The sequence below is a fragment of the Tachypleus tridentatus genome, chromosome 7, assembly GCF_004210375.1.
Source record: "Tachypleus tridentatus isolate NWPU-2018 chromosome 7, ASM421037v1, whole genome shotgun sequence".
NCBI classification, from domain to species: Eukaryota; Metazoa; Arthropoda; class Merostomata; order Xiphosura; family Limulidae; genus Tachypleus; species Tachypleus tridentatus.
Window position 1 is genome coordinate 171,482,840 of NC_134831.1, and position 25,108 is coordinate 171,507,947.

Here is a 25,108-nt window from a genome sequence, read left to right on the forward strand (position 1 = left end):
ATTACTATTTAAAGTACTAACTAATAGTAACATTTCACAGGTCGTGTGATGGACTAAATTACTATTTAAAGTACTAACTAATAGTAACATTTCACAGATCGTGTGATGGACTAAATTACTATTTAAAGTACTAACTAATAGTAACATTTCACAGGTCGTGTGATGGATCAAATTACTATTTAAAGTACTAACTAATAGTAACATTTCACAGGTCGTGTGATGGACTAAATTACTATTTAAAGTACTAACTAATAGTAACATTTCACAGGTCGTGTGATGGACTAAATTACTATTTAAAGTACTAACTAATAGTAACATTTCACAGATCGTGTGATGGACTAAATTACTATTTAAAGTACTAACTAATAGCAACATTTCACAGGTCGTGTGATGGATCAAATTACTATTTAAAGTACTAACTAATAGTAACATTTCACAGGTCGTGTGATGGATCAAATTACTATTTAAAGTACTAACTAATAGTAACATTTCACAGGTCGTGTGATGGATCAAATTACTATTTAAAGTACTAGTTAATATTAACATTTCACAGGTCGTGTGATGGATCAAATTATTATTTAAAGTACTAACTAATAGTAACATTTCACAGGTCGTGTGATGGATCAAATTACTATTTAAAGTACTAACTAATAGTAACATTTCACAGGTCGTGTGATGGATCAAATTATTATTTAAAGTACTAGTTAATATTAACATTTCACAGGTCGTGTTGGGATCAAATTACTATTTAAAGTACTAACTAATAGTAACATTTCACAGGTCGTGTGATGGATCAAATTACTATTTAAAGTACTAGTTAATATTAACATATCACAGTCTGTTTAGTGAAACAGATTTAAGATGTATTAGTTATTTCCAGCTGAGGAAAATTTATCACATTTGAATTAGCTGTTGTAACGTATTTAGATAATTCATCCGATTTTTAATGCACTTCTTCTTTTTAATATTTAATGCAATCCTCGGAGCTAATTAGTTTTACCTTATCAATTCCGAATTTTGATAATGATATGGTTAGAGTGGGAGCGCTCTAACGAGGTCTAATTACAGGTGTGGTGACTCTTTCTCGCTCGTGCATTTCTTCCTCCACAGATCTAAAACTTGGTAAACTATATATTAGAGTATTTTAATAGAATTACACCTGTCGAGTTGAGACAGTATTATTTCCACTGATATGCAACTTAAGAGTATGTGGTTTGTGTGAAAATCGCAACTCGATATGTTTCCATCTGACTTTTGGTCCAGTTTAGTAGAGGGGTTAAGGGTCCTTGAAGGACCAATGTATAACAGTTTGGTTATTACACTGAAAATTTTTCTTCATAATGGTAACAAACTGGAATATTGTAGCGATAAAACTCGAGTATAAATTGGCATAAAAACTGGAACTTTGGTTCAAGACCTCAGTTTCTTGAAGATGACTAATAATTTGTATAAATTTTAGTTTATTTATTGTAAAACTAAAATGAAACGTTTGAGTGATTTTCTAGTTTATATATATTTTATAGTTTATATTAGGTTGAGGAAGAGTTCGTGAGCGTTTTTAAATAATTTCATTCAAGCATTACATGCAAAACTATACAATACTTCAATGCATGAACACATTACACCCAAAACATTTATTATGATACTTTATTTCATGTAATACCTAGGTATATAGTATGCATTGTCGTAAACGAAATTGCAAGAAATTAAATGCGAAAAGCAGATGGTGTCGAAAATGCTCGATTTTATCCACTTGACATTCCATTTAATGAGCTGAAAATGAAAGCAAAAATTAAAGACATATGAAAATCAAACACACCATCTATTAGAGCAAAAAATTATTTACCAAATGACATGAAATATTTTGCGAAAGCGTTTCATTTATGAATATTTTTTTTTAACTTGAAAAAACGCTCACGAATTATTCCTCAACCCAATACACATATATCTATATATGTAAGTGATGTTGACTCTTTTGAAAACCGAACTGAAGATGTAAACCCTATTTTCACGCACTGTAGTTTTATGAATATAATTTAGAATTCAGTGACTTCGCCCTTGAATGAAATGCTTCAATAACGCCCCAGCCATTGGTGCATCGCTTTGATTTATCTCCAATAGATGCTGATTCAAGGAATTCCTAATCAATACCCGTTAATATTTACCGTCCTGTTCGACTTCTTTGAAGAACACGAGCTTGTAACTATCTCAGACGAAACTATTGCTGTGGTTTCTCACCTTCCACAGCAATGTCCACCTCTAAAGTATTCAATCATATCTTCTTTTAAATTAAACAGCTATTGAAAGACTGGTCAAACTTTCTATCCACCAAGTGTAATTGACCATCACATCACCATACATAGGTTCTTATTGGGCTCACTGACCATTTCTGTGACAGTTTACTTGGACAAGCTTATTTGCATGAAATTGTGACCTCATGGGGTCAAAGGTCAATGTCGCCGTACATTAAGCTTAAGTTTAATCTATATAAGATTAGGTGTTTGAAATACTTTGAACAGATGAAGATCATATTACAAAAATGTTAGGATGAAAGTAATGTTAAGATTTTATTGTGTAAGCATTAAAGTCAAGGTTTATAAAATTAAGTTCATTGTATAAAGGTTAAGGCTGGGATATGTTCTTTTGAGGTCAACATACGTCAGGATCCTTCGACTGAAATTCTAGATTTATAAATAAGATGTCATCACCTCTTGAACTTCTACTTTGGAAGTGCTCCAGTCGAAATAAAGGTTAAATTCCTCTGGAGAAATTGTATACAATAATTAAACTAAATGACTTTCAATTAAATATTTAGTTCATTAATGGCCAAAACTTACAAACAATCAACGACATTAGATCTAATGCTTAGTGCTCTAATTAATTCATTAGAAATTGAAAATTTATTATTTAAGCCAAACCAGAGCTGCAATGAATTATTAAACGTTGAACAATATTTAAATTTCTGACAATACTTAAATTACCAAACGTTAACGATATACTGTCACTATTCTGATCAACAACCGAAAACCTGAGTCTTGAGTATTGAAGAAATGTTGTCAGTAAGAGACAGTATGTACTGACTGGATTATACGAAATATTGAGCAGCTAAACCGCATTTTTAAAAATCTTCAAGTCGGTTTAAGATTTCTAATTACCTTTATACTGTTAACTAGCAATGAATCTGCCATTATACAACAACTTTATTGTCAGACACGACACTCTGTTGTTATTATCGATGTGTTGTAAACAATTCTCGCAAGATACTTTATCGTAATAGCTGAAATGTTTCAACTCACACATGTAACTCTTTAATTTTCCAAGTTGCAGTGGTCACATGAATGGAAAGTTTTGATAGGGCTCGAATGAGTGTCCGTAAATATTCAAAAATCTTGCTTTTATAAGCCTAAAAAGGCTGCTTACAATATCATATCCTAACACAACATGCAAAACATCACTGCTCCAAGCATGACATAGTGACCTCTAGCGTTGAATTTTAGTTGGATGGTAAGAAATCAAGCAAAATAAAGTAGAGTAAATTTATTTTTATCACGAGTGTCTCTTCGTAGTCCAGTGAAAACTCTGGGTTTAATCATGTATTACATGATATAGTTTCCTAGGCTGCTAAAATTTATCTCTTATAAAACATACTTCATTGTCTGGTCCTGTACATAAACTATAGTATCAGTAAATTCCTGTTTCTCTGGTATTGTTGCAGTTGTTGCTTGTGGAAGAACAATTTTCTCCATCTACTCACACGCCCTCTGTTACTTAGGTTGTATAGCAAACTACTATTTTATTAAAGGCACTATTATGATAAAATTACCATTGGTGCTTTATTGAATGAGACATAACACCTGAGACACACCAAGTGACATGGACGTTTTTCTAAACGTGGTGCCAGGTGTTTAATATCTTGTATATAATATTAGCTGTTTACGTTTTGTATACAGTATTAGGAGTTAAAAGTTTTGTATATATGGTTAGGTGCTTCACGTTTTGTATATAGTATTAGGTGTTTAATGTTTGTATATATAATTAGGTGTTTCACGTTTTGTTTTTATATATACATATATTTCTAGATGTCCTTACAGGGGGGGGAGGAACTGTCTCTATATTTTCACTTAATACGCTTATCAGATAGTGCAATTTAAGCCGTATTTTGGCTCGTTTCAAATCGCTTCTATGATAGAAACACTCAAACAACAACAAGAAAACAAACTCGCGCGTTAGTGATATAGGATTGCCTGCAGATTTAGATAAAACGGCCCATAAACTTTTACACTTTCGACTTATTACCAGGAGGCGTCCTTTCTCATAAAGCAAGCTATCAGTGTGACAAGAGAATGTGGTAACGTAACACGTCTTCGCTACTCTGACAGGCACAATTAGAATTGAAATGAAATCTTTTAACGAATTATACCTTAACTCCCTGTTTTGTTATCAAGCCTTAAAATATTTTTTGAGCCGCTATTCACCACAAATATCTGATTTTATGGAGTCTATACGATTCCCGCAAGATTTTCCAACACAAAACAAGGACTGAAAAATAATTTAAAAGAAGGAGAATTATAGATGTCGCTATGCGTTTGTATCAGGAACATGTTATTTATTCTTCGGGCTAGCTACTCGTACCTGCAGGTTTTGAGATTGCTGGGGTTTGTTTGTTTTATTTGAAGGAAAAAGAAATGAAGATAAGGTTTACATCACTATCATCATACAAACTATTTTATCCGTAACTATTAGAGTCCATTTTCTTTAAAGTTCTGCAACGTGATTACGGACAAACTGAAAATAAATTGTGATTGAGCGGCTAAAAAATGTTTCGGACCAAAACGAAGTAAACCACAGAGTATTCAGTAAACTAAGGATGATGTATAATGTTGATAAACTTACAGACTATACATAGGATGTCATAAAATGAATTGTTTCTTAGAAACGTTAGGCCGAACAGTTTTGTATTTTCAAAAGAGAAAAAACAAAATAAAACAAAACTCAACATTATTAAGCAAATACTGACAGGTGTGTAATACAATAAGTTGTTGATGTAACAAACGTTTAACTTAGTCTGTAAAGTAAGTATTTTAACACGTGTTAAGTTGTATTTATTAGGATATTATGTCGCATTAAGTTGTATTTATCAAGGTAAGCATTATATCACTTTAAGTTGTGTTTATCAAGGTATTACATCACATTAAGCTGTATTTATCAAAGAAAGTATTACATCACATTAAGTTGTGTTTATCAAGGTAAGCATTATATCACGTTAAGTTGTGTTTATCAAAGTAAGTATTATATCACATTAAGTTGTATTTATTAAGGTAAGTATTACAGTTACGACAGGAAGTGTTCATACCCCTGCGTCCAGAGTGGTTTTTTGCTCATAACTTAAAAAAGTATCACGATTAGCCTAATAGACGTATGGTATATTATAAATATTATACTAACACATATCTACATAAATTTTTATGTAAATTAAATGACAAATAAACTGTTTATAAACAAATAACCAAAAATAAGGGAGCAGAAAGTGTTCGTACAGTTCAGAACGTGTGAAAAAACTGATATTCCTGTAAAAATTTTGTTTAGTTTGGCGAATAAACTACATTATACCATTCCAGAACTAGACACTGGGTTCATAATTATTGGAATTTAGCCAGCAAAAATTTATTTCCGGCAATTTAGCTCCGTCTCCGTCATTATTTGCTTGGTCATCATGGCGAACAGGAAACAACTGTCCAGTGATTTAAAAAACCGAATTATTGTAAAATACAATTCTCGTGTGTCTCTTTCCGGTATTGCTACACAACTTAATGTGCCAAAAATCTACTGTTCAAAGCATAATTGCCAAGTTTAAGCTCACAGGATCAACTGCTAACCCCCCTCGTTCCGGACGCCCCATCAAAATTCCAGAGAGAACCAAGAGGAAGGTTCTCAAATAAGTTAGTTTAACACGTAATGACATACAGAAACTGGTAAGGGAAACTGGGGTTGAAGTAAGCATCTCTACAGTTACGAACAAGTTACGCTCTTCTGGGTTCAAAGCATGCCGTCCTCGTAGAACTCCATATTTAAAGCCTGTTCATTTTGAAGCACGATTGAGGTATGCAATAAAGCATGTAGATAAACCCTTTACCTATTGTAAGAGTATTCTTTGGTCAGACGAGACTAAAATCGAGCTTTTCGGCCACAATGATGTTCGCAACATTTTCCGCAAGAAGGGGAAACGAAATCTTCTAAAGAACACCGTCCCTACAATTAAACACGGAGGTGGCTCGATCATGCTATGGGGTTCCTTCAGCTCTTCTGGTGTAGGCAGCCTTCACCGCGTCAACGGAATCATGAAAAAAGAAGAGTGCGTTGATATATTAGGCACTTATATCAAGAATGATGCTCGGAACTTGCGGCTTGGGCGTCGTTGGATCTTCCAGCACGACAATGACCCTAAGCACATATCAAAATATGTGCAATCCTGGTTGTAGAGGAACCATATAAGCGTTCTGAAGTGGCCATCGCAGTTACCTGATCTCAACCCAATTGAAAACGTTTGGCATGAGTTGAAGACCAGGGTTCATCAGCGTTATCCGAAAAACTTGCAAGAGTTGGAGACCTTCTGTAAAGAAAAATGAAAGAAAATACCAGTCGAGTACTGTTAAACGATCATGGAGAGCTATGAGGAGAGATTGCGCCAAGTAATTCACCTGAAAGGCTACACAACTGACCATTAAAGTAGACGCACGAACACTTTCTGCCCATCCTATGCTTGGTTATTTGTTTATAAACAGTTTATTTTTCTTTCAATTTAGATCGAAATTTATGTAGATGTGTTTTAGTATAATATTTATAATACACTATACTTTCATTATCCCATTCGTGATACTTTTTAAGTTATGAGGAAAAAACTATTCACGACGCAGGGGTACGAACACTTTCTGTCGTAACTGTAAATCACATTAACCTGTGTTTATCAAGGTAAGTATTATGTCACATTAATTTGTGCTTATCAAGGTAAGTATTATATCACATTAAGCTGTGTTTATCATAAACGGTTGATGTGAGATCATACGAACGATTTCCACCGTTAGCTTAAACTAATTTTATTGGCCTTAGGGGTCATTGTATTTATTAGCTGTATATACAATATTCTTAATTCTTGTCTGACTAGATACCTGAATTGAATGTTTTATCAGAACAGATGGCACTTTCTGTCGTTTTGTAGATAGTTAGGGTAAATAAAAAATAGCTGAAAGTAGACAGCAGTAGTTAGATGTCGTTTTTTATTACCATTTTTCAAATTTAAGTAAACGAAGCACTGAAAGATTTCATCGAAGTGGCATGCTTCCTTTTTCAAGTCTTCAATACAGTTACCGGTTCATGATGTTTACGCGTCCACCAATGAGAAGTGGTCATATTTTTCACCAATGACCAAACGAATGATTATATTTTCACCAATTGGAAGAATTGGTCATATTTTTCACCAATGATAAGAAGAGGGGTTACATTTTTCACCAATGGGAAGGAATGACCATATTTTAGACCAATGAGAAGAAGTGGTTATATTTTCCACTGATGGGAATGAATAACCATATACACCAATGAAATGTGGTCATATTGCTCAACAATTGGAAGAAATGATCATATAAAAAATTGTTTTTGAATTTCACACAAAGCTACTCGAGGGCTATCTGTGCTAGCCGTCCCTAATTTAGCAGTGTAAGACTAGAGGGAAGGCAGCTAGTTATCACCACCCACCGCCAATTCTTGGGCTACTCTTTTATCAACGAATAGTGGGATTGACCGTCACGTTATAACGCCCCCACGGCTGAAAGGGCGAGCATGTTTGGCGCGACAGGGATGCGAACCCGCGACCCTCAGATTACGAGTTGCACGACCTAACACGCTTGGCCATGCTGGGCCTGGGGAAGTGTCAATAAGGGTTTTGTTTAGTGCTATACTGTGTATTTCTACATAAGAAGTTTATTGTTGTGATAATATTTTAAATTTGGTTCGTCATTAAACTTGAATTCCAGTTAAGAAAAATGACACAAAAGCCGAAATTATTCTTTGACGCACTACTACTACTGCAGCAAACTAGTTTCGCTGTATTATCGGCTCATCATTGCTGATTGAAAGGTTCAATCAAATAAGTAAAGTAGGTCTAATATATTAGAAGAAATTAAGCAGTTTGTTTAGTCTTAAGACTAATATACTGGAGAACAATAAGCAGCGTGTTTGGTTTTAAGCCTAATAATTTGGAGAAAAGTAAGTAGTTTATTTGGGATAGGGCTATTATACTGGAGGTAAAAAAAACAGCGTGTTTGATCTTAGGCTTATATTACTGGAGGAAAGAAACCGTGTTTGGTTTTACGCCTAATATAATGGAGAAAAGAAAATAGCTTGTTTTGTTTTAGGCCTAATATATTGGTTTGTTTGGTTTTTTTTTTATTTCGCGCAAAGCTACACGAGGGCTATCTGCGCTAGCCGTCCCTAATTTAGCAGTGTAGGAATAGAGGGAAGACAGCTAGTCATAACCACCCACCGCCAACTCTTGGGCTACTCTAGTGGGATTGACCGGAGATTGTAACGCCCCTATGGCTGAAAGGGCGAGCATGTTTGGTATGACGAGTATTCGAACCTGCTACCCTCAGATTACGAGTCAAGCCAAGCTTTACTATACTGGAGGACAGTAAGTAGTTTGTTCGGATTTATTCACCTTTAATTACCTAAAACATTAAGTGTTTGGATAATATGTGACATACTTTGGAATTATTTATCTATTCTTATTCAGCATGTTAATTGGCTATTTATTTAACTGCTAGTTTCTTTTCTTCACCAAAACATAAATTTCACGATTTTATGATTTATCAATTATAGTGCTTGATTTTTATTTTTATTTTAGAAATCTTTGAATGACACGAATATTTATGGTTTTTAGACTTTTGTTCATACTTTTACAAAAAGTGGTATCTAGCAATACGAAGTGTAGCTACCTAATTATGTATATAATACGAAGTGTAGCTACCTAATTATTTCGTTTTATAAACAATATTCAGTCGGAAAATTTCCTATTCTTAGAGCCCGGCGTGGCCATGTGGTTAAGGCACTCCACTCGTAATCTGAGGGTCGGGGGTTTGAATCCTCGTCGCACCAAGCATCTTCTTCCTTTCAGCCGTGGGAGCGTTATAATGAAACGGCCAATCCCACTATTCATTGGTAAAAGAGCAGCCCAAGAGTTGGCGGTGGGCGGTAATGACTAATTGCCTTCCTTCTAGTCTTACACTACTAAATTAGGGACGGGTAGCGCAGGTAGCCCTCGTGTAGCTTTGCGCGAAAACCAAACCAAACACTCTTCTGAGAATTAATAAGCATTGTTTGTTTTATTACGAGCAGAGCCAGTCTGCGGTGATAGCTTATACGGAAGACGGCTGGTCACCATCATCCGCTTCCAGCTCTTGGGTTTGCCCTTATCAACGAATGATGGGTTTGTTCGTAAGTATTATAACATCCAAACGACTGAAAGGACATGAATTTTCGGCGAAGAGTTTCGATGCTGTGTCTTCGGATTGCGATATTGTAGTCTTAGTTACAAAGTTAAAACAGACCGTAAGACCATATTTAATTAAACAATACTTAGCTAGAAATAAATACGTATATTGAAAAAAAAGTATTTATTTAGTAAGGTCCGGAGGAGAAATTTAAGCTGACTGTTTTTTGTTAAATTAGGGCTTCGTCTATATATATAAATATATAAAAAACTTAAGGAAATCGTTAGAGAATAGACAGTCGGTGCAAACCAATAGAGACCTCTTTCGTAACTTAAATTCTCTAACCTTCTTTCCATTTCAGAAGATATCAGATCAAACAAATTAGTTCTAACAATCTCTTGTTTCGCTACACCACATAAGTTTTTCACAGCCTTGTGCGTGATTAGGTCTTATACGATCCTCCAGTGAAGCACGTGCTCCTGACATGCGAGAAAGGAGTTGGGACTACTTGCGCATGTCCAACATCACGCTCTTGTTAGCGCCAGAAAATCCTTTTATAGATTAAGGCAATACGTTTCAGAGTACAAAGAGAAATGTATAATAAAATAAAACACTATGTTGAAACTCAAGTGGTAAAGCCTTCTCATTGGCATTTACAACGCTGCGAAATCCATTAGCCCCTCATACTCGTCGTTTCTGATTCCCATGGCAAAGACTGGTAGTTGATAAAAATGCAAATATTATGACGCTTAATTACAAAGAATAAATAAACATTTCATCTCATAAAAGCGTGGAAAACTCTAATCGATTCGAATCTAATATCACTTTTACAGCTCAGAGCAAACATAGATCATATTGGAGTGAACGATTTATTTTTGTAATTAATCATTTCTTACACATATCTAATATCTCCGAAGCGTAAATACATTAATGATTTTTTGTAATTCTTGCCAAGTTATTGCAATTAAAAGTGACCCAATTTTTGTGAATTTATGATTCTCCACGTTGAATTATCTCAAGTTTTTGGATTTGTACCCATAAAAAAAACCAACAGAAAACAAACACGAAACAGATTTTAATACCATGTGAGATGTGATATTTCATGAAGTTAAAATTCTGTGTCTGTAATCAACGTATTTAGAACACTTACACAGAAATGAAACAGAGAATGCCTTTTTTCGCTACAACCAGTAATCACGCTAAACGACGTGACTGAAGTGTTCAGATGTGGCTGTGATAAACGTTGACATTAAAGTATTCAGATCTGGCTGCGCCAAATGGAGTGGCTAAAACGATTTACTCTGTCTATCAGTTTTCTTTTATAAGCCCGATTAAGATCAATTCGACCCAGATATGTTCTCCACTGAAACCGCTTGAGTATGCTTATATTGTAGACGCACTAACTGGTTTCTTTCATTTGTAACCATAAATCACAGTACTTTAATACATTTCTATATGTTAAAAGTAAGCGAATTGTTTTTTTTTATTTAATAACAAGAATAATGATAGCGATGTCTGTTTACAAAATAACATGATAATTCAGCAAATATTCAGTATAGAGAAGCAAATTTACATTAACAACGATAAAACAGAAAATAGCAAGTCACGTGATAGCCATAGCGAATATAAAGTTGTGACAGTAGGTGTCAGGTTTACAAATAACGTTGTTTGGCGTGTCGTAGATCGTATAATATCACTTCTGAAAGGTTTGGTTTGGTTTTTGGAATTTCGCACAAAGCTACTCAAGGGCTATCTGTGCTAGCCGTCCCTAATTTAGCAGTGTAAGACTAGAGGGAAGGCAGCTAGTCATCACCACCCACCGCCAACTCTTGGGCTACTCTTTTACCAACGAATAGTGGGATTGACCGTAACTTGATAACGCCCCCACGGCTGGGAGGGCGAGCATGTTTTACGCTACTCGGGCGCGAACCCGCGACCCTCAGATTACGAAGCGCACGCCTTAACACGTTAGGCCATGCCGGGCCCACACTTCTGAAAGGAATATGGATCATCTACGGACACCAAAACCATCCAGAAAGAGACTTACAAAAAGATGTTCCCCAGCTATATTTAACAATGTATGATGTCTGGTAAAAAGTGGGAAACCATAAACACAAAGAACGATGATAAATCCGTAAACGTGCTCCATGCAACAGTGTACAGCAAATCAATTTAAAAACAAAACAAAAAACTTTACAAGTCATGCGTACGAAAGTTACTTTCACGACATATACATTCAGTTATCATATACCTCAAAGAGTTGGCAAACGAAAAGGAAACTTATGCTTTTCCATACAAAGACATGTTCTTAATTTGCTTGCACAATCAGACAATTGAAATGGAGGTTAGGAAAGTTCCATCCTCGCACACTAGATGGGTTATGAAAAGCCCGCGGATAGAAGCAGAATGCTTTGCATGACATTCTGACAACGGAGCTCTTTACAATAGAAACAGCGCTGTACGGCCGTTAGACAGAATGCATGGAATGCGTCATTGGTTTGGTTGGTTTGTTGGAGCAATGCTCCTACCTCGAAATAATTATTCAACATATTTTGCCACTAAATATCCAACAAAAACCGAAATAACGGTTTCTCACTTAAGAAACACGAAACCAGTTTACATATAAATTTATTACTTCAAATCACTTGGAGGATGTACCGATGGAAAGGCTTAGGGAATTTTACAATTGTGGAACGTTTGTTATATACTTATGGCGTTGTGAGGTGTCTCTGACTCACACAGTATGTCTGTAGAACTTGAAGAATAAGGTTTATTGTTGGTACTAATTTATTCTTCTGTATGAATCTCTATTTGTCATTCATTTGTGATTCAGTTACACCAGTTTGGACTGTTCCACTCCCCACACTCTTTTGATTGGCCCTGATCAGGGTTACCGATAAGGGACAGAGTCCTTCTGACCGTTACTACTCAGCAACAAGTCCAGCTTGGGCTTCTTGATTTTTCGTAGTTTGTACTTTCATCTCAACAAATCTGTGAGTTTAGACAAAGACATGACCATTCCTTTCATTTACTACAAGATTCTAACTTTGGAACAAACAAAAATATCCCCCGCATAGCTTAAAAGAACATGAATATTAATGTTATTTACTGATTAGTTTCCTATATTAATATAAGGAATTTGATCGAAATCGTGCTTGAAACAAATATTACGACATAGACTCCAAAAGATTGTTACAGCAAGTATAGCACTGGCACTTTATCACTTAGGGCTAACTTAGGGCTAATTATACAAATTTTCTCATAAAGTCAGTCACGTGTGTTTTTATTTCATTTTTATAGATAAAGCTTGTTTTGTTTGTTTGTTTGTTCTTTATAGCAAAGCCACCTTAGGCTATCTGCTGTGTCCATCGAGGGGAATCGAACTTCGGATTTTAGCGTTGTAACTCCATAAACCTACCGCTGTCACACCGTGGGACAATAGATAAATATTAATAATTTCGAGAATGAAAATTTTCCGAAATTTTCGTTGACTTGTAATATGGCCTGGCATGGCCAAGCGTGTTAAGGCATTCGACTCGTAATCCGAGGGTCGCGGGTTCGAATCCCAGTCGCACCAAACATGCTCGCCCTTTCAGCCGTGGGGGCATTATAATGTGGCAGTCAATCCCACTATTCATTGGTAAAAGAGTAGCCCAAGAGTTGGTGGTGAGTGGTGATGACTAGCTGCCATCCCTCTAGTCTTACATTGCTAAATTAGGGACGGCTAGCGCAGATAGCTTTGCGCGAAATTCAAAACAAACACACAAACTTATAGTAAATCAAAGGTTAGAGCAGTTTTTGTGCTTATCCACAAAGATTCGTAATTTTGGGAACGAAAAACAAACAAACCTTCACAACAGACTATACTTCCAGTGCTAATATTAATTTGGAAGTGTTTCTAGCTAGACTTCTGCTAATGTACTGCTTAAGCCAATAATATACAGTTAATCAGTCAAAAGGCCGGGCGTGGCCGGTAGCTAGTGTGCCGGCTGTAGATCAAAGGTTCAAGCCGTGATACATCAAAGAAAAACAAATTACATTTTCAGCCGTGAATCGACCTGTTCATGACACACTACTTAGTCGAGTGTAGCTGTATGGGCGGAGAAAGCTACTGTTTGGCTATGACCTTTGACCTGGCTGTCTTGCTCACGCATGTGTGGCATAAAGTTATTAAATTCAAGCTAAGTCTCGTGGTATATAGTCACGTTGTTTACCATAGTTGACTTGATGTATTGATTAGTATGACGTGATAACTAATTCATGACAATATTTGAGAAACAGACATGCGCAAAACCGTCCAATTAAATTTAAATACCTTAAAACTATTTTGTTTGTTTGATGTGAATTTCGCGCAAAGCTACACGAAGGGTACCTGTGCTAGTCGGCCTTAGTTTAACAGTGTAAGACCAGAGTGAAGCCACCTAGTCATCATCACCCACCACCAAATCTTGGGGTACTCCGTTCCAAAGAATAGTGGGATTGATCGACACATTATAACGCCCCAGGGCTGAAACGGCGAGAATGTTCGGTGTGATGAAGATTCAAACACGCGACCATCAGATTAGAGTCTAACGCCCTATTCATCTGGCCATGCTGGGCTTCTTAAGACGGTAATTGACTGTAATAAGTTTTTTTTATATATGATTTAGACACAATAAAGATCAAATTGGAACCAACTTTTTAGTTCACATTGATCTTTCTGAAGAAAGTCTTGGAGGAATAGCCTAGAAAGCAGTACAGATGGAAAAGGTTCGAAATTAGTTAGCGATTAGAATCCTGTAAATATTAAGTTAGTAATCACATTTCAAACAATGGTGTCTTATGACTAATTTAATATTTTCTAATTCATCTAACAACAAGATACTGACGGTTTGTATTCTGAATTTACTCTTTATATTATTACATATATGTAATTATCTTGTGCTGACAATGTTGAAACATTTTAAACTTTCAAATCATGTGTAATTAAAATCATCTTTATTTTACCACCAGATGGCAATGTCAACCTTTTTTATGTGCCTTCAGTTTTCCTTTTTTATGACTGCCAAAGCTGTTAACGCAGGTAAGTGCTTTTTATCAAGACCCTCAAACTTGTTAATCCATGTCTTTCTTGTTTCACGACTACTAAAGATTGTTATATAGACAAGTCTTTCTTCTTTCATAACTACCAAAGATTGCTGTATAGTTAAATCTTTCTTCTTTCATGACTACCAAAGTAGTTATATAGATAAGTCTTTTTTTTCATGACTACCAAAGATTGTTATATAGATAAATCTTTCTTCTTTCATGACTACCAAAGATTCTTATATAGATAAGTCTTTCATGAATACCAAAGTTGTTATATAGATAAGTCTTTTTTCTTTCATGACTACCAAAGTTGTTATATAGATACGTATTTTTTCTTCGAAAAGTTGCGTTTCGTACAATAAAACACAGAGAAATGTGGCTCGGCATGGCCAGATGGGCTAAGGCATCGTAATCTGAGGGGGCGTTATAATGAGACGGTCAATCCCACTATTGGTTGGTACAAGAGTAGCCCAAGAGTTGGCGGTGGGTGATGATGACTAGCTGCCTTCTATCTATTCTTACACTGCTAAATCAGGAATGGCTAGCGCAGATAGCCCTCGTGTAGCTTTTCGCGAAATTACAAAACAAACAAACAGAGAAATGTAAATCCATATGTTTTGGTAAATTATTCATAAAAATATGGTAAAATATTTTTCAACAAAAAATAACTTTAAAATATATTCGGTTATTACTAAACTATACTGGGCCTGGCATGGCCTAGCGCGTTATGGCGTGCGCTTCGTAATTTGAGGGTCGCGGGTTCGCGCCCGAGTCGCGCCAAACATGCTCGCCCTCCCAGCCGTGGGGGCGTTATAATGTGACGGTCAATCCCACTATTCCTTGGTAAAAGAGTAGCCCAAGAGTTGGCGGTGGGTGGTGATGACTAGCTGCCTTCCCTCTAGTCTTACACTGCTAAATTAGGGACGGCTAGCACAGATAGCCCTCGAGTAGCTTTGTGCGAAATTCCAAAAAAAAAAACAAACAAACAAACAAACTAAACTATACTAACCCCAGTATTAGATTGGCCAGTGAAGTGTGAAAATGTGAACTAAACAGAAAGTCTTGCTGGTGATATCTCGATTCATTTTGAAATGTTATATTGTAAATAGTCATGCAACTAACAATCATGTCGTATAAGTTAGAAATCACAATAATAATAAACAATATAAGTGAATCCCGACTGCTTTCAGATCTTAAACTTTTCCTTTTCACAGGGTTTATCTCCAATCTAAAGGTTTATTTTGCGAAAGCTCTCGCAATTCACTCACGAAGGAAAAGAACGAGTATTTTCACAAAGCGCTTACGTTAGAAGGTTTCCTGGTTTTTATTTTAAACACACCTTGAAAAGAATTTCATTCACTGACATATTAAAAGATAAATAGAAGCAAAGATGAAAAAAACAACAAAAAAAATAACACAAACAATCAACATCAACCACGGTTAGAAATCAAGTTAGTTTTCTGAACAAAATATTAAACTCAGTCATATACATTTCTATCGACCAAGTATTAAGTTTCTATTTAATTAAAAACTAAAAAGTTAAAAGACAAAAAATAACTAGATTGTTTTCATAAATTAATAAATCTTTGTTTCCACTTTCTTACACAGTTTGTGACGCTAGAAATGAAATTTAGATTCCATTTGAAAATTTATGCTTTTTCTTACCAGCAGCTCGTGTAATTCGAAACTCGAATACTAGTTTTCGTTTTCTATTTCTTTTAATGTTTTTTATATGAGTAATAGCTTCTTCACCGAGTAATATCAGAGACTTATATTGAGAAAGGGGTGTATTGTTTGCTCTATACTACAACGTACTGTTTCAATTAGAAATTAAGGGATTTCTACCAAATAATATAAACGCTGTTTTTAATTCTATGTTTCCTAGCACGTAGATTGACGCCAGGCAGGTGCTATGATTTTTCTGTACGAATTGCGAGTGGTCAGATAAGTAAACAGTAAAATATTATTTATTTTTTGGGTTCAAAAGTTATTTAAATTAAAAATATTATTAAATACTTTAATAATTTCAAACTTTAAGTATTTGGAAGTATTTTGGATCACAAACAGATCCACACAAACAAACTACTATGGTCAGAGAATGTATGCTATAATTTACGTAACCGAACTACCTTACATTTCTTCGCAGTTACAAATTTGCAATAGCTTTTAAAACACTGAAAGCACATAATATAAAAAGTAGAAAACAAATTAAGACTTAGTTCGAACAGTTAAACAATAGTCAAACTACCTTACTTCAGATTATAAAACTAAAACTCAAAGTGATAAAGCGACAGGATATTCATGAAAAGTATTGTGTATATTTAACAAATCGAGTCAATCATATTCCTAATTTACAAACAGAAGTGAAATTTACGACCTGACAACTATATTTATAATTTTATTGGGTAACAGGAATGAAAGAACTAAGAAATATGAAGTATATATTTCCAAATTCAATTTAGATTCACATAGATACAAATATGCTGCCTCATTTACTAGAATGTAATTCACTTTATACTCGCTAGGCTTACAAAATCGAAATTACAATATGTCGTGCACTTTATCAAACTAAAAATGTCGAGTATAGACTGACCGAAATCTTAAGTAGTAACAATAGTTTGAGCAATACCTTAAGTTGTAACAAATTTTTGTCCAATACCTTAAGTAGTAACAATAGTTTGATGAACACCTTAAGTAGTAACAACAGTTTGATCAACACCTTAAGTAGTAACAACAGTTCAACCAACATCTTAATAGTAACAATAGTTTAAACAACACCTTAAGTAATAACAATAGTTTGACAAGCACCTTATGTTGTAACAACAGTTTGACCAACACCTTAAGTAGTAACAACAGTTTCACCAACACCTTAAGTTGTAATAATATCATATGATAGTTTGACCAACACCTTAAGTAGTAACAATAGCTTGTCAACACCTTAATTGTAATAAGAGTTTGAACAACATCTTACATAGTAGCAACAGTTTGACAAGCATCTTAATTTGTACAACAGTTTGTTCAACACCTTAAGTAATAACAATAGTTCGATCAGCCGCTTAAGTTGTAACAACAGTTTGCCCAACATCTTAAGTAGTAACAGTAGTTTGACCACCACCTAATTTGTAGTAAATTTTCTATGGAACATCAATATTCATCAGTTTCATTTTCTGCAAACATTGCTGATAAAGAGGCTGCTGTTTAGAAACGGTTGAACATAAGTTTCTTCTGTTTCAATCAGTAATTGTAACACACTTCGGTTTTATAATTAGAACGAGATTGAAACTCGAATCAAATTCTTACTTCAAAAAGGCGTTTGGTCAGACGTTTTCGAGCAGACTACACAAAGGCTATTGACAAATAGTACTCACTTTTTATACTCATTCACGGCTCCAAAGTGCGGAGCCCCTTTTAGGCAAAGTGACTCGAAACGTGAGTTTTCAGATTCACAATCCGGTTAAATAACTGTTAGACCAAACCCAGCCTCTTTAGTAAAGGCATATTTTCAGTAAACGCCGTAAATAATAATAGAAAAAATCATATTAATCTTCAAACAGATATCAGCTCCATCTAGACTTAAATAAAATTATAAACAAAATAATTAAAATTGTCAATCAAACAGTCGTATTTGATAGATTTCATTTACAAAAGAAAAAAAAACACCTTTTTCCTTTCTTGGTTTATTAAAATATTCATAAAAATGTAATTCCAAGTATTAAAACATATATACTGCTATCTAATTCTTTTACACACCCCTCCGTTCTTAAATCCTCGAAGTATGACATTCAGACGGTTTATCGTAGCGTAGCACAATAGCAAAAGTCACTTTACATCAGTTCTGCGTTTTTAGGTTACTTGTGTGCTGCGGTTATGATACCCTGACGTTGGTGCCTTTTACAGTTAAAACCACGCTGCAGGGCTATAGACAACATGCACTTTCTTCGGACAGATAATGACTATCTGTGACGACACTGAAAGCTATGACGTTGTAAGGCTCCAAAATCGTTAAAACATACGCACCCAATTTTTTATACTAGATTGGAGGCGGCCAGCTCATAGCACCTATCATCAGCTCTTGAGCTACTCTTGTCTGATATAATAGTGGTATTTTAACGTACGGCTTCAAAGCGGTGAGTGAGTGTTTTGAGGCAAACGGATGCGAGCCATGAATCTCCAGTTTCAGAGTCCAGGCATCCCAATCATTAGACTATTTTCTACTTGCGCGAATGTGTTATTAACCGAAAAGCTACATTAGGCCCGGCATGGCCAAGCGTGTTAAGGCGTGCGACTCGTAATCTGAGGGTCGCGGGTTTGCATCCCGGTCGCGCCAAACATGCTCGCCTTTTCAGCCGTGGGAGCGTTATTATGTGACGGTCAATCCCACTATTTGTTGGTAAAAGAGTAGCCCAGGAGTCGGCGGTGGGTAGTGATGACGAGCTGCCTTTCCTCTAGTCTTACACTCCTAAATTAGGGACGGCTAGCACAGATAGCCCTCGAGAAATTCAAAAACAAACAAACACACAAACAAACAAAAAAGCTACACAATCACAATTTTGTCTTGGTCTCACTGCAGGGATCAAATCTTGATTTTTAGCGCCGTGGACTTTTAAACGTGCCGCTGAGCCACAGGCGTTAAAAGAAAGTATACTAAAGGAGTGTAATAAGAGTGGAGTGTCTTAGTTATTTGGCAGAAGTAAGTATCTTCCAACATCTGTCTTCCACCATCATGTAGAATCTATGTTGTCGATTTCGCACAGCCTTTGATGCATGAAAGAAGAAATAATTTTGGAAGTAAGATTGTTGGTCTGGTTTATAAAATTTAGCCACACTGGGTTATCTGTTGTGTCCATAACAGAGAATCTAATCCCGGATTTTAACGTTGTAAGTCCGTATACTAACTGCCGTTACATCAGGTAACTATGGGGAAGGGGGGGGAAAACAAGATGCAGCAGGATACATCGTTTATTTGTAACATAGAAGCATCTTTCTGTCGTAACAACAAGAACCTAACGATTGGCAGGCTTCTAGTATGTTACCTCGATCTCGTGATTCAATACTATTATCGTCTTCAGGGAGGTAACAGTCTGGATAAACACTCCCTCTCTCTTTCTTCGATTTTTTATATTTTTATTCGGATTTTGACGTAGCGATTCCTAATGTTTACCGTGGATTTTCAGATTTAGGAAACGGTTAACAAAAATGAAATTTTTCTTTCTCTTTTTTACATTAGATATCTTACTTTCTATTTTTTTACTCTTCTAGAAGTTCTAGAATTGAGGAAAGTCCCAGTTTCTCGCTTGCCTTGTGACTTTGAAAGCTTTTCTTGTTTATCCTCAGTGAAAATCAACTAAATCACAGTTTCAATTTTTTTCAAATTTATAAGCAAAACGAACACACCTACCACTCGAATTCATTTTGTTTACACAGCTTGATTAAAGTGGAAAACAACTCGCGTTCGATTCTTTGGGTGGAAACGGTGAGAAAAAAACAAGTAATTTTGAGTTGAACTAAATTAACCTGGTCAACATAATGTAATTTACTGAGGAAGAACACGTAATTTGCATATGAGTAATAACCTCAGTTAAATTCTGACAATCTTAGACTGGTAAAAATAAACGTTATTCAAGGGAGAGTACAAATTGACAGATTTTGGACGAAGGTGCCCCTGGCGATTCGGAAGAAAACTTGAGGAATTAAAACCTTAAATCTAGGGTTCGATAGCTGCGGTGGAAACAACGTAGACAGTTTATTCTGTAGTTTTACACTGAAGCGTGAGCATCAGCAGTGAATGCTGAAAAACTGTAAACTGATATCAGAATATTTAACATACGTTTTCATCCTAAAGTATAAAACTCGTTAAGCCTAATTAGCAGATGACGAATTCTTGATTGAACTTGTAAGCCTGTAAAGTCCACGCTGTTATTTGACCATTCTGTTGAAAGAGCATAAAAGCTAATAAATTACCAACTAAGGCAATTAATGAACAGCACACACCGCCAACTCTTGGGCTATTCTAATCTGAATTTAATTACAGGATTTTGCGCTAGTGAGACGCGAACCATCATTCCTTCGATTCACTGTTCACGTAAACCTGCATATCCCAAGCTGTTGCCATCTACGTTCTCCTTTAATACACGCAATTTCTTGCTCGACCCTTTTAGAAAAAAAATTAATGAAAGAGTGGATTAATTGAAGAGATGTAATACGAGGATATACAATAAAATGCTTTATGCGTTGTAGTAATTATTTATTACTTTTTCTAATAAAAATATATCAAAAGACTTAATTCTTTCAATATTGCACTAATGGACCTACCGTAACCGTTCGCCCCCTCTAAAGGGATCATTTGCTCCCCCTAGTGGCTCACACAACACTTTGGGAAACACTGGAGAATTTGCGAATAGCGTTTTTCTTTGCCGAAGACACAACTTTATTCTTGAAATACAGAAAACTCAGAAACAGTCCGGTTTTTTTTTTAAATTTGAAATAACATCACAAACAACAAGAAACAAACATGGAAGGGCTAACAAAACATCACACATACTTAGCCTTTATTAGCCAAAATAAATATATTTGTTTTTTTAAACGTTTCATTTTGATATCTATGATGATTCATATGATATTCTAATATGCTTCGGTTTTATTTGAGCATGCTCATATGTATTTCTCTCAGAATATCCTGACGCCATTTATCCACATGCTTATTTGTGGCTTTAAAAATAACTTTTGTTCGGAAAGTTCATTAGAAAAGAGGTAATTAAACTAAATATTTTAAATGCGGCTTATCTTAAAAAGTTTAAATTTCTTTATTTTAACAGATTCGCATTTGTATGTTTCGTTTTACTTTTGATCTGTGTGTATTTGTGTGTGAAAATTGCCGTTTGTTACGGTGATGGCTTCAAATTGTTTGTGAAGTAGCAGGATGACGTGTTTTTTGTCGACCACAACTGTTATGCAGAAAATAATGCTTTCAGGGGTTACAACAATATGATCCCTAGATTTCAACTTCGTGCTGACCTGTGTGTTCTGGGAGTAACAAATCAACAACAAGAGCCACAGAAACTTTAATCCTGTCTTCAGTATACATTAGAAGTTGAAGACTTCTCTGCACGTGGGAAAAGTATCTTTGCGAACGTGAGCACGAGTTGCAACGACGAGATTCAATGGTTTAAAAGGTTTATTCCAAGCTCCCCTTCTAACGTTAAGTTAATTTTCGCAAGCAGATGAAGCTCGCGTTTTCACATTCTTCAAAAATTGTATTCCTTACCTGAAGATGCTTCAAAACCTTTCTGAAATCCCAAGTTTTATTTATTTTTTTCTTTCTTAATTTCGCGAAAAGCTACACGAGAGCTATCTGCGCTGGCCTTCCCTAATTTAGCGATGTAAAATTAAATGGAAGGCAAGTGGTCATCACCACCCACTGAAAATTCCTGGACTACTCTTTTAACAAGTACTAGTGGAATTTAACGTCACATTATAACGCCGGCACGGCTGAAAGAGCAAGCATGTTTGGTGTGACAGGAATTGAACCCGCAAACCTCAGATAGCGGGCCGCATTTTATTTGGTAAATAAATATGCACAATCTAATAATTTCGACAATAGAGGGCCAAAACTTTCTGGTTTTATTTTTGAATTTGAAATATATTCAACAAAAATATCATTAGACCATAATAATATGAGAGAATATCTTGTAATAAAACTATATTAATAGATATGAGCTAAACATTTCTCTCATGAAGCTACAGAACTAATCTTCCTTAATGAAACTATGGAACCACTCTTCCCAAAGAAGTTATAGAATCAGTTTTCTGTAATGAAGTTATACAACCAATATTCTCTTAATGAATTTGTAGAGCCAATCTTCCTTAACGAAGTTACAGAACAAATATTTCCTAATGAAGTTATAGAACCAATTTTCTCTTACGAAGTTACAGAACAAATATTCTCTAATGAAGCTATAGAACCAATCTTCTCTTACGAAGTTACAGAACAAACCTTCCCTAACGAAGTTATAGAACCAATCTTCCCTAACAAAGTTACAGAACAAACCTTCCCTAACGAAGTTATAGAACCAATCTTCCCTAACAAAGTTATAGAACCAATCTTCCCTAAGGATGTTATAGAATCAATCTCTCCTAACAAAGTTACAGAACAAATTTTTCGTAACGCAAAAGTTATAGAACCCGTTTTATCTGATAAAATTAGAGAGCCAATCTTCCATAATGAAGTTAAAGAATCAATTTTCCTTCATGATCGATTGTGTATTGGAAATGTCGCACGCTAGACTAAATACAATTGATGACGTCACCAAATGTCGTTAAATAATAGTTTATAAAATATTGTATTTTCAGGTTGCCAATGCGTCCTCTACGATAGTACGTTCGGAAAAGACTACGGTATGTTTACGTCACCGAACTGGCCAATCCCATATGAGGACAGCATAAACTGCGTACTGTATACTTTCCACGCCCCAGAAGGTGAGATTGTGGAAGTCACCTTTGACGAGTTCGATGTCCAGAAGTCCAAACTGGAGTAAGCATGACAACAGATATAAACAAAACCTTTTATAAGAATCGGACATGTGTTTATGCACTCGAGTATGTAAACTGTAATGTACAGTTGAGAAACACGTTTGTTGTTGAGGTTTTTTTGAATAACAACAGTTAGCAGCACTGATTTCTAAAACTTAAAACTAATTATAGGAAGTATTTTTTGTGTTAAAGCAGAACTTGAACACATTTCTATCTAATATCTATAAATCACGAAGCTACCGCTGAGACGAAGGCTTTAATCTGGGTACAGGGGACTCGACTAATAAGTTTGAGAGTGTTTTCTTTAGATTTGATTTGATTTACCGCACTTTCTCGTTTATATCTACTTTATTTACCCACGCACTAGAAAAGTGTAACTCAGACAAGACAGAGGGCTCCCTACATTCCATTAAGACACGACGCCGTATGACGCTTGTCAATGCACAGTCCAGGTAGAGTTGCGCCATCTTTAATCTTTGAATCATCCACCATTGAAAGGCAACCAGCAGGCAGCAGTAACGTTTTATTTATACTTTATTATTAATCATTTCGCATCGTTCTATTTTTATTACAGTCATTCTAATTCCAATATAAATATAATTATTTTAATAATACTTGTACTACTATTACACACTTGAAGTGTTTGGCCACTGGCCTCGGCACGGACTCTCTCCCTTCTCGCAATAATTTCTTCAAGGTTATTCTAGCTACAATGACCACCTTGGTTTAATTTAACTAGCTTGTTTCTTTACTCATTTCGTTGTTAAGCACAAAGCTACACAATGAGCTATCTGTGCTCTGTCCACCACGGGTATCGAAACCCGATTCTAGCGGTGTAAGTCCGCAGACATACCGCTGTGCCACTGGAGCGCTTTTATTGTTATAAACCTTCACATTCACCGCTGACTCATTGCGTGTGTGTATGTCTGTGAGTGTGTGTGTGTGTGAGAGAGAGGTGGTCTCAGCGTATGATAAAAAAGGTAAAAACATTTTGTTCAATATGATGCAGCACGTGAATATGACCGTGATTGTTAAAGGCTAGTAAGGTTTAAGACAATATTAGAACACATCTTCCAGAACTTTCGTTAATAATATTTGAATTTAGTTACAATAAAACTTAAAAAAGAAAGAGTTGTCTGTTACTGTTGATAAGTATAAAACTACCCAATAGGCCATCTGTAGCGTGTCAATTGTGGGTATCGAAACTCAAATTTCAGGGTCATGGCCAGATTAAGGGTTGTATTGGCCCAAGGCATTTCAACTCACAGAAGCCCTCTCGAGACAAAACTTCTACGTACAATACATTTATAGTCATAGCTTAAGGTCCCCTAATTAGTGTGAGACCCTGGGCTTTAGCCCGGTAAGCCCGTACCTTATTCCGGAGTTGTTTAGGGTTATAAACCCTCACACTTACAGTTTAACCACCGGAGGTCTTTATATTAACAAATAAGTCAATTCACTTCAAACTATAAGCGGAATGAGTAAAGAATGAGGTCTAGAAATTTATACAAATGTATTTTAGTTTATAAACAAGGCTATACGAAATAAAAAAAACAACAACTCTATGCTTAAAAATTGGTTACAATCATGGCTCGTGACGTTGCTGCTTGCCGAAAGAAATAGTTTTCTGAAATACTGACTACATGTTTTAACGTGAAGTTTGGTATTTATTTGTTTTTGAAGAATGTTTCGGAAAGATATTTCGGATTGTCGAACTGTTTCACTGGTAAAATGTAGTAAACTGGTTCTAACTTTACCTCTAGGTGTCGCCTGGGAGACTACGTGAGGTTGTTTCTTCACCTGGAAGAGGCAGCTGTGGACCACAGAACACCAGAAAATGTGATTCTGTGCGGTAAGATAGCGGACATTGTCCACACATACTATTCCTCGAGTCAGGTTCTTATCCTAGAATTCCACAGCGACTGGAAAAATGGAAACAACACTGGATTTAGAGGAACTTACCGCTTTCTTAAAAAACGTAGGTGGCTTATGTTGTCACACTTAAGATTTCTAAAGACAACCAGGTGCCG

General features: G+C 35.6%; 1 protein-coding gene across 3 annotated transcripts in view; it reads left to right on the forward strand.

The window, feature by feature from the left end:
- The window catches only part of LOC143257223 (suppressor of lurcher protein 1-like), an 81,257-nt gene that overhangs the window by 18,978 nt on the left and 37,171 nt on the right, over nucleotides 1-25,108 (forward strand). For 2 of the 3 annotated variants that reach the window (XM_076515638.1, XM_076515636.1), the window contains exons 2-5: nucleotides 9,388-9,486; nucleotides 14,475-14,544; nucleotides 22,899-23,079; nucleotides 24,842-25,056. In XM_076515638.1, coding sequence (XP_076371753.1) covers nucleotides 9,472-9,486; nucleotides 14,475-14,544; nucleotides 22,899-23,079; nucleotides 24,842-25,056 — 481 coding nt within the window. In that variant the 5' untranslated portion in view covers nucleotides 9,388-9,471. The remainder of the gene's footprint in view (nucleotides 1-9,387; nucleotides 9,487-14,474; nucleotides 14,545-22,898; nucleotides 23,080-24,841; nucleotides 25,057-25,108) is intronic. The other variant, XM_076515637.1, reaches the window with a different exon arrangement.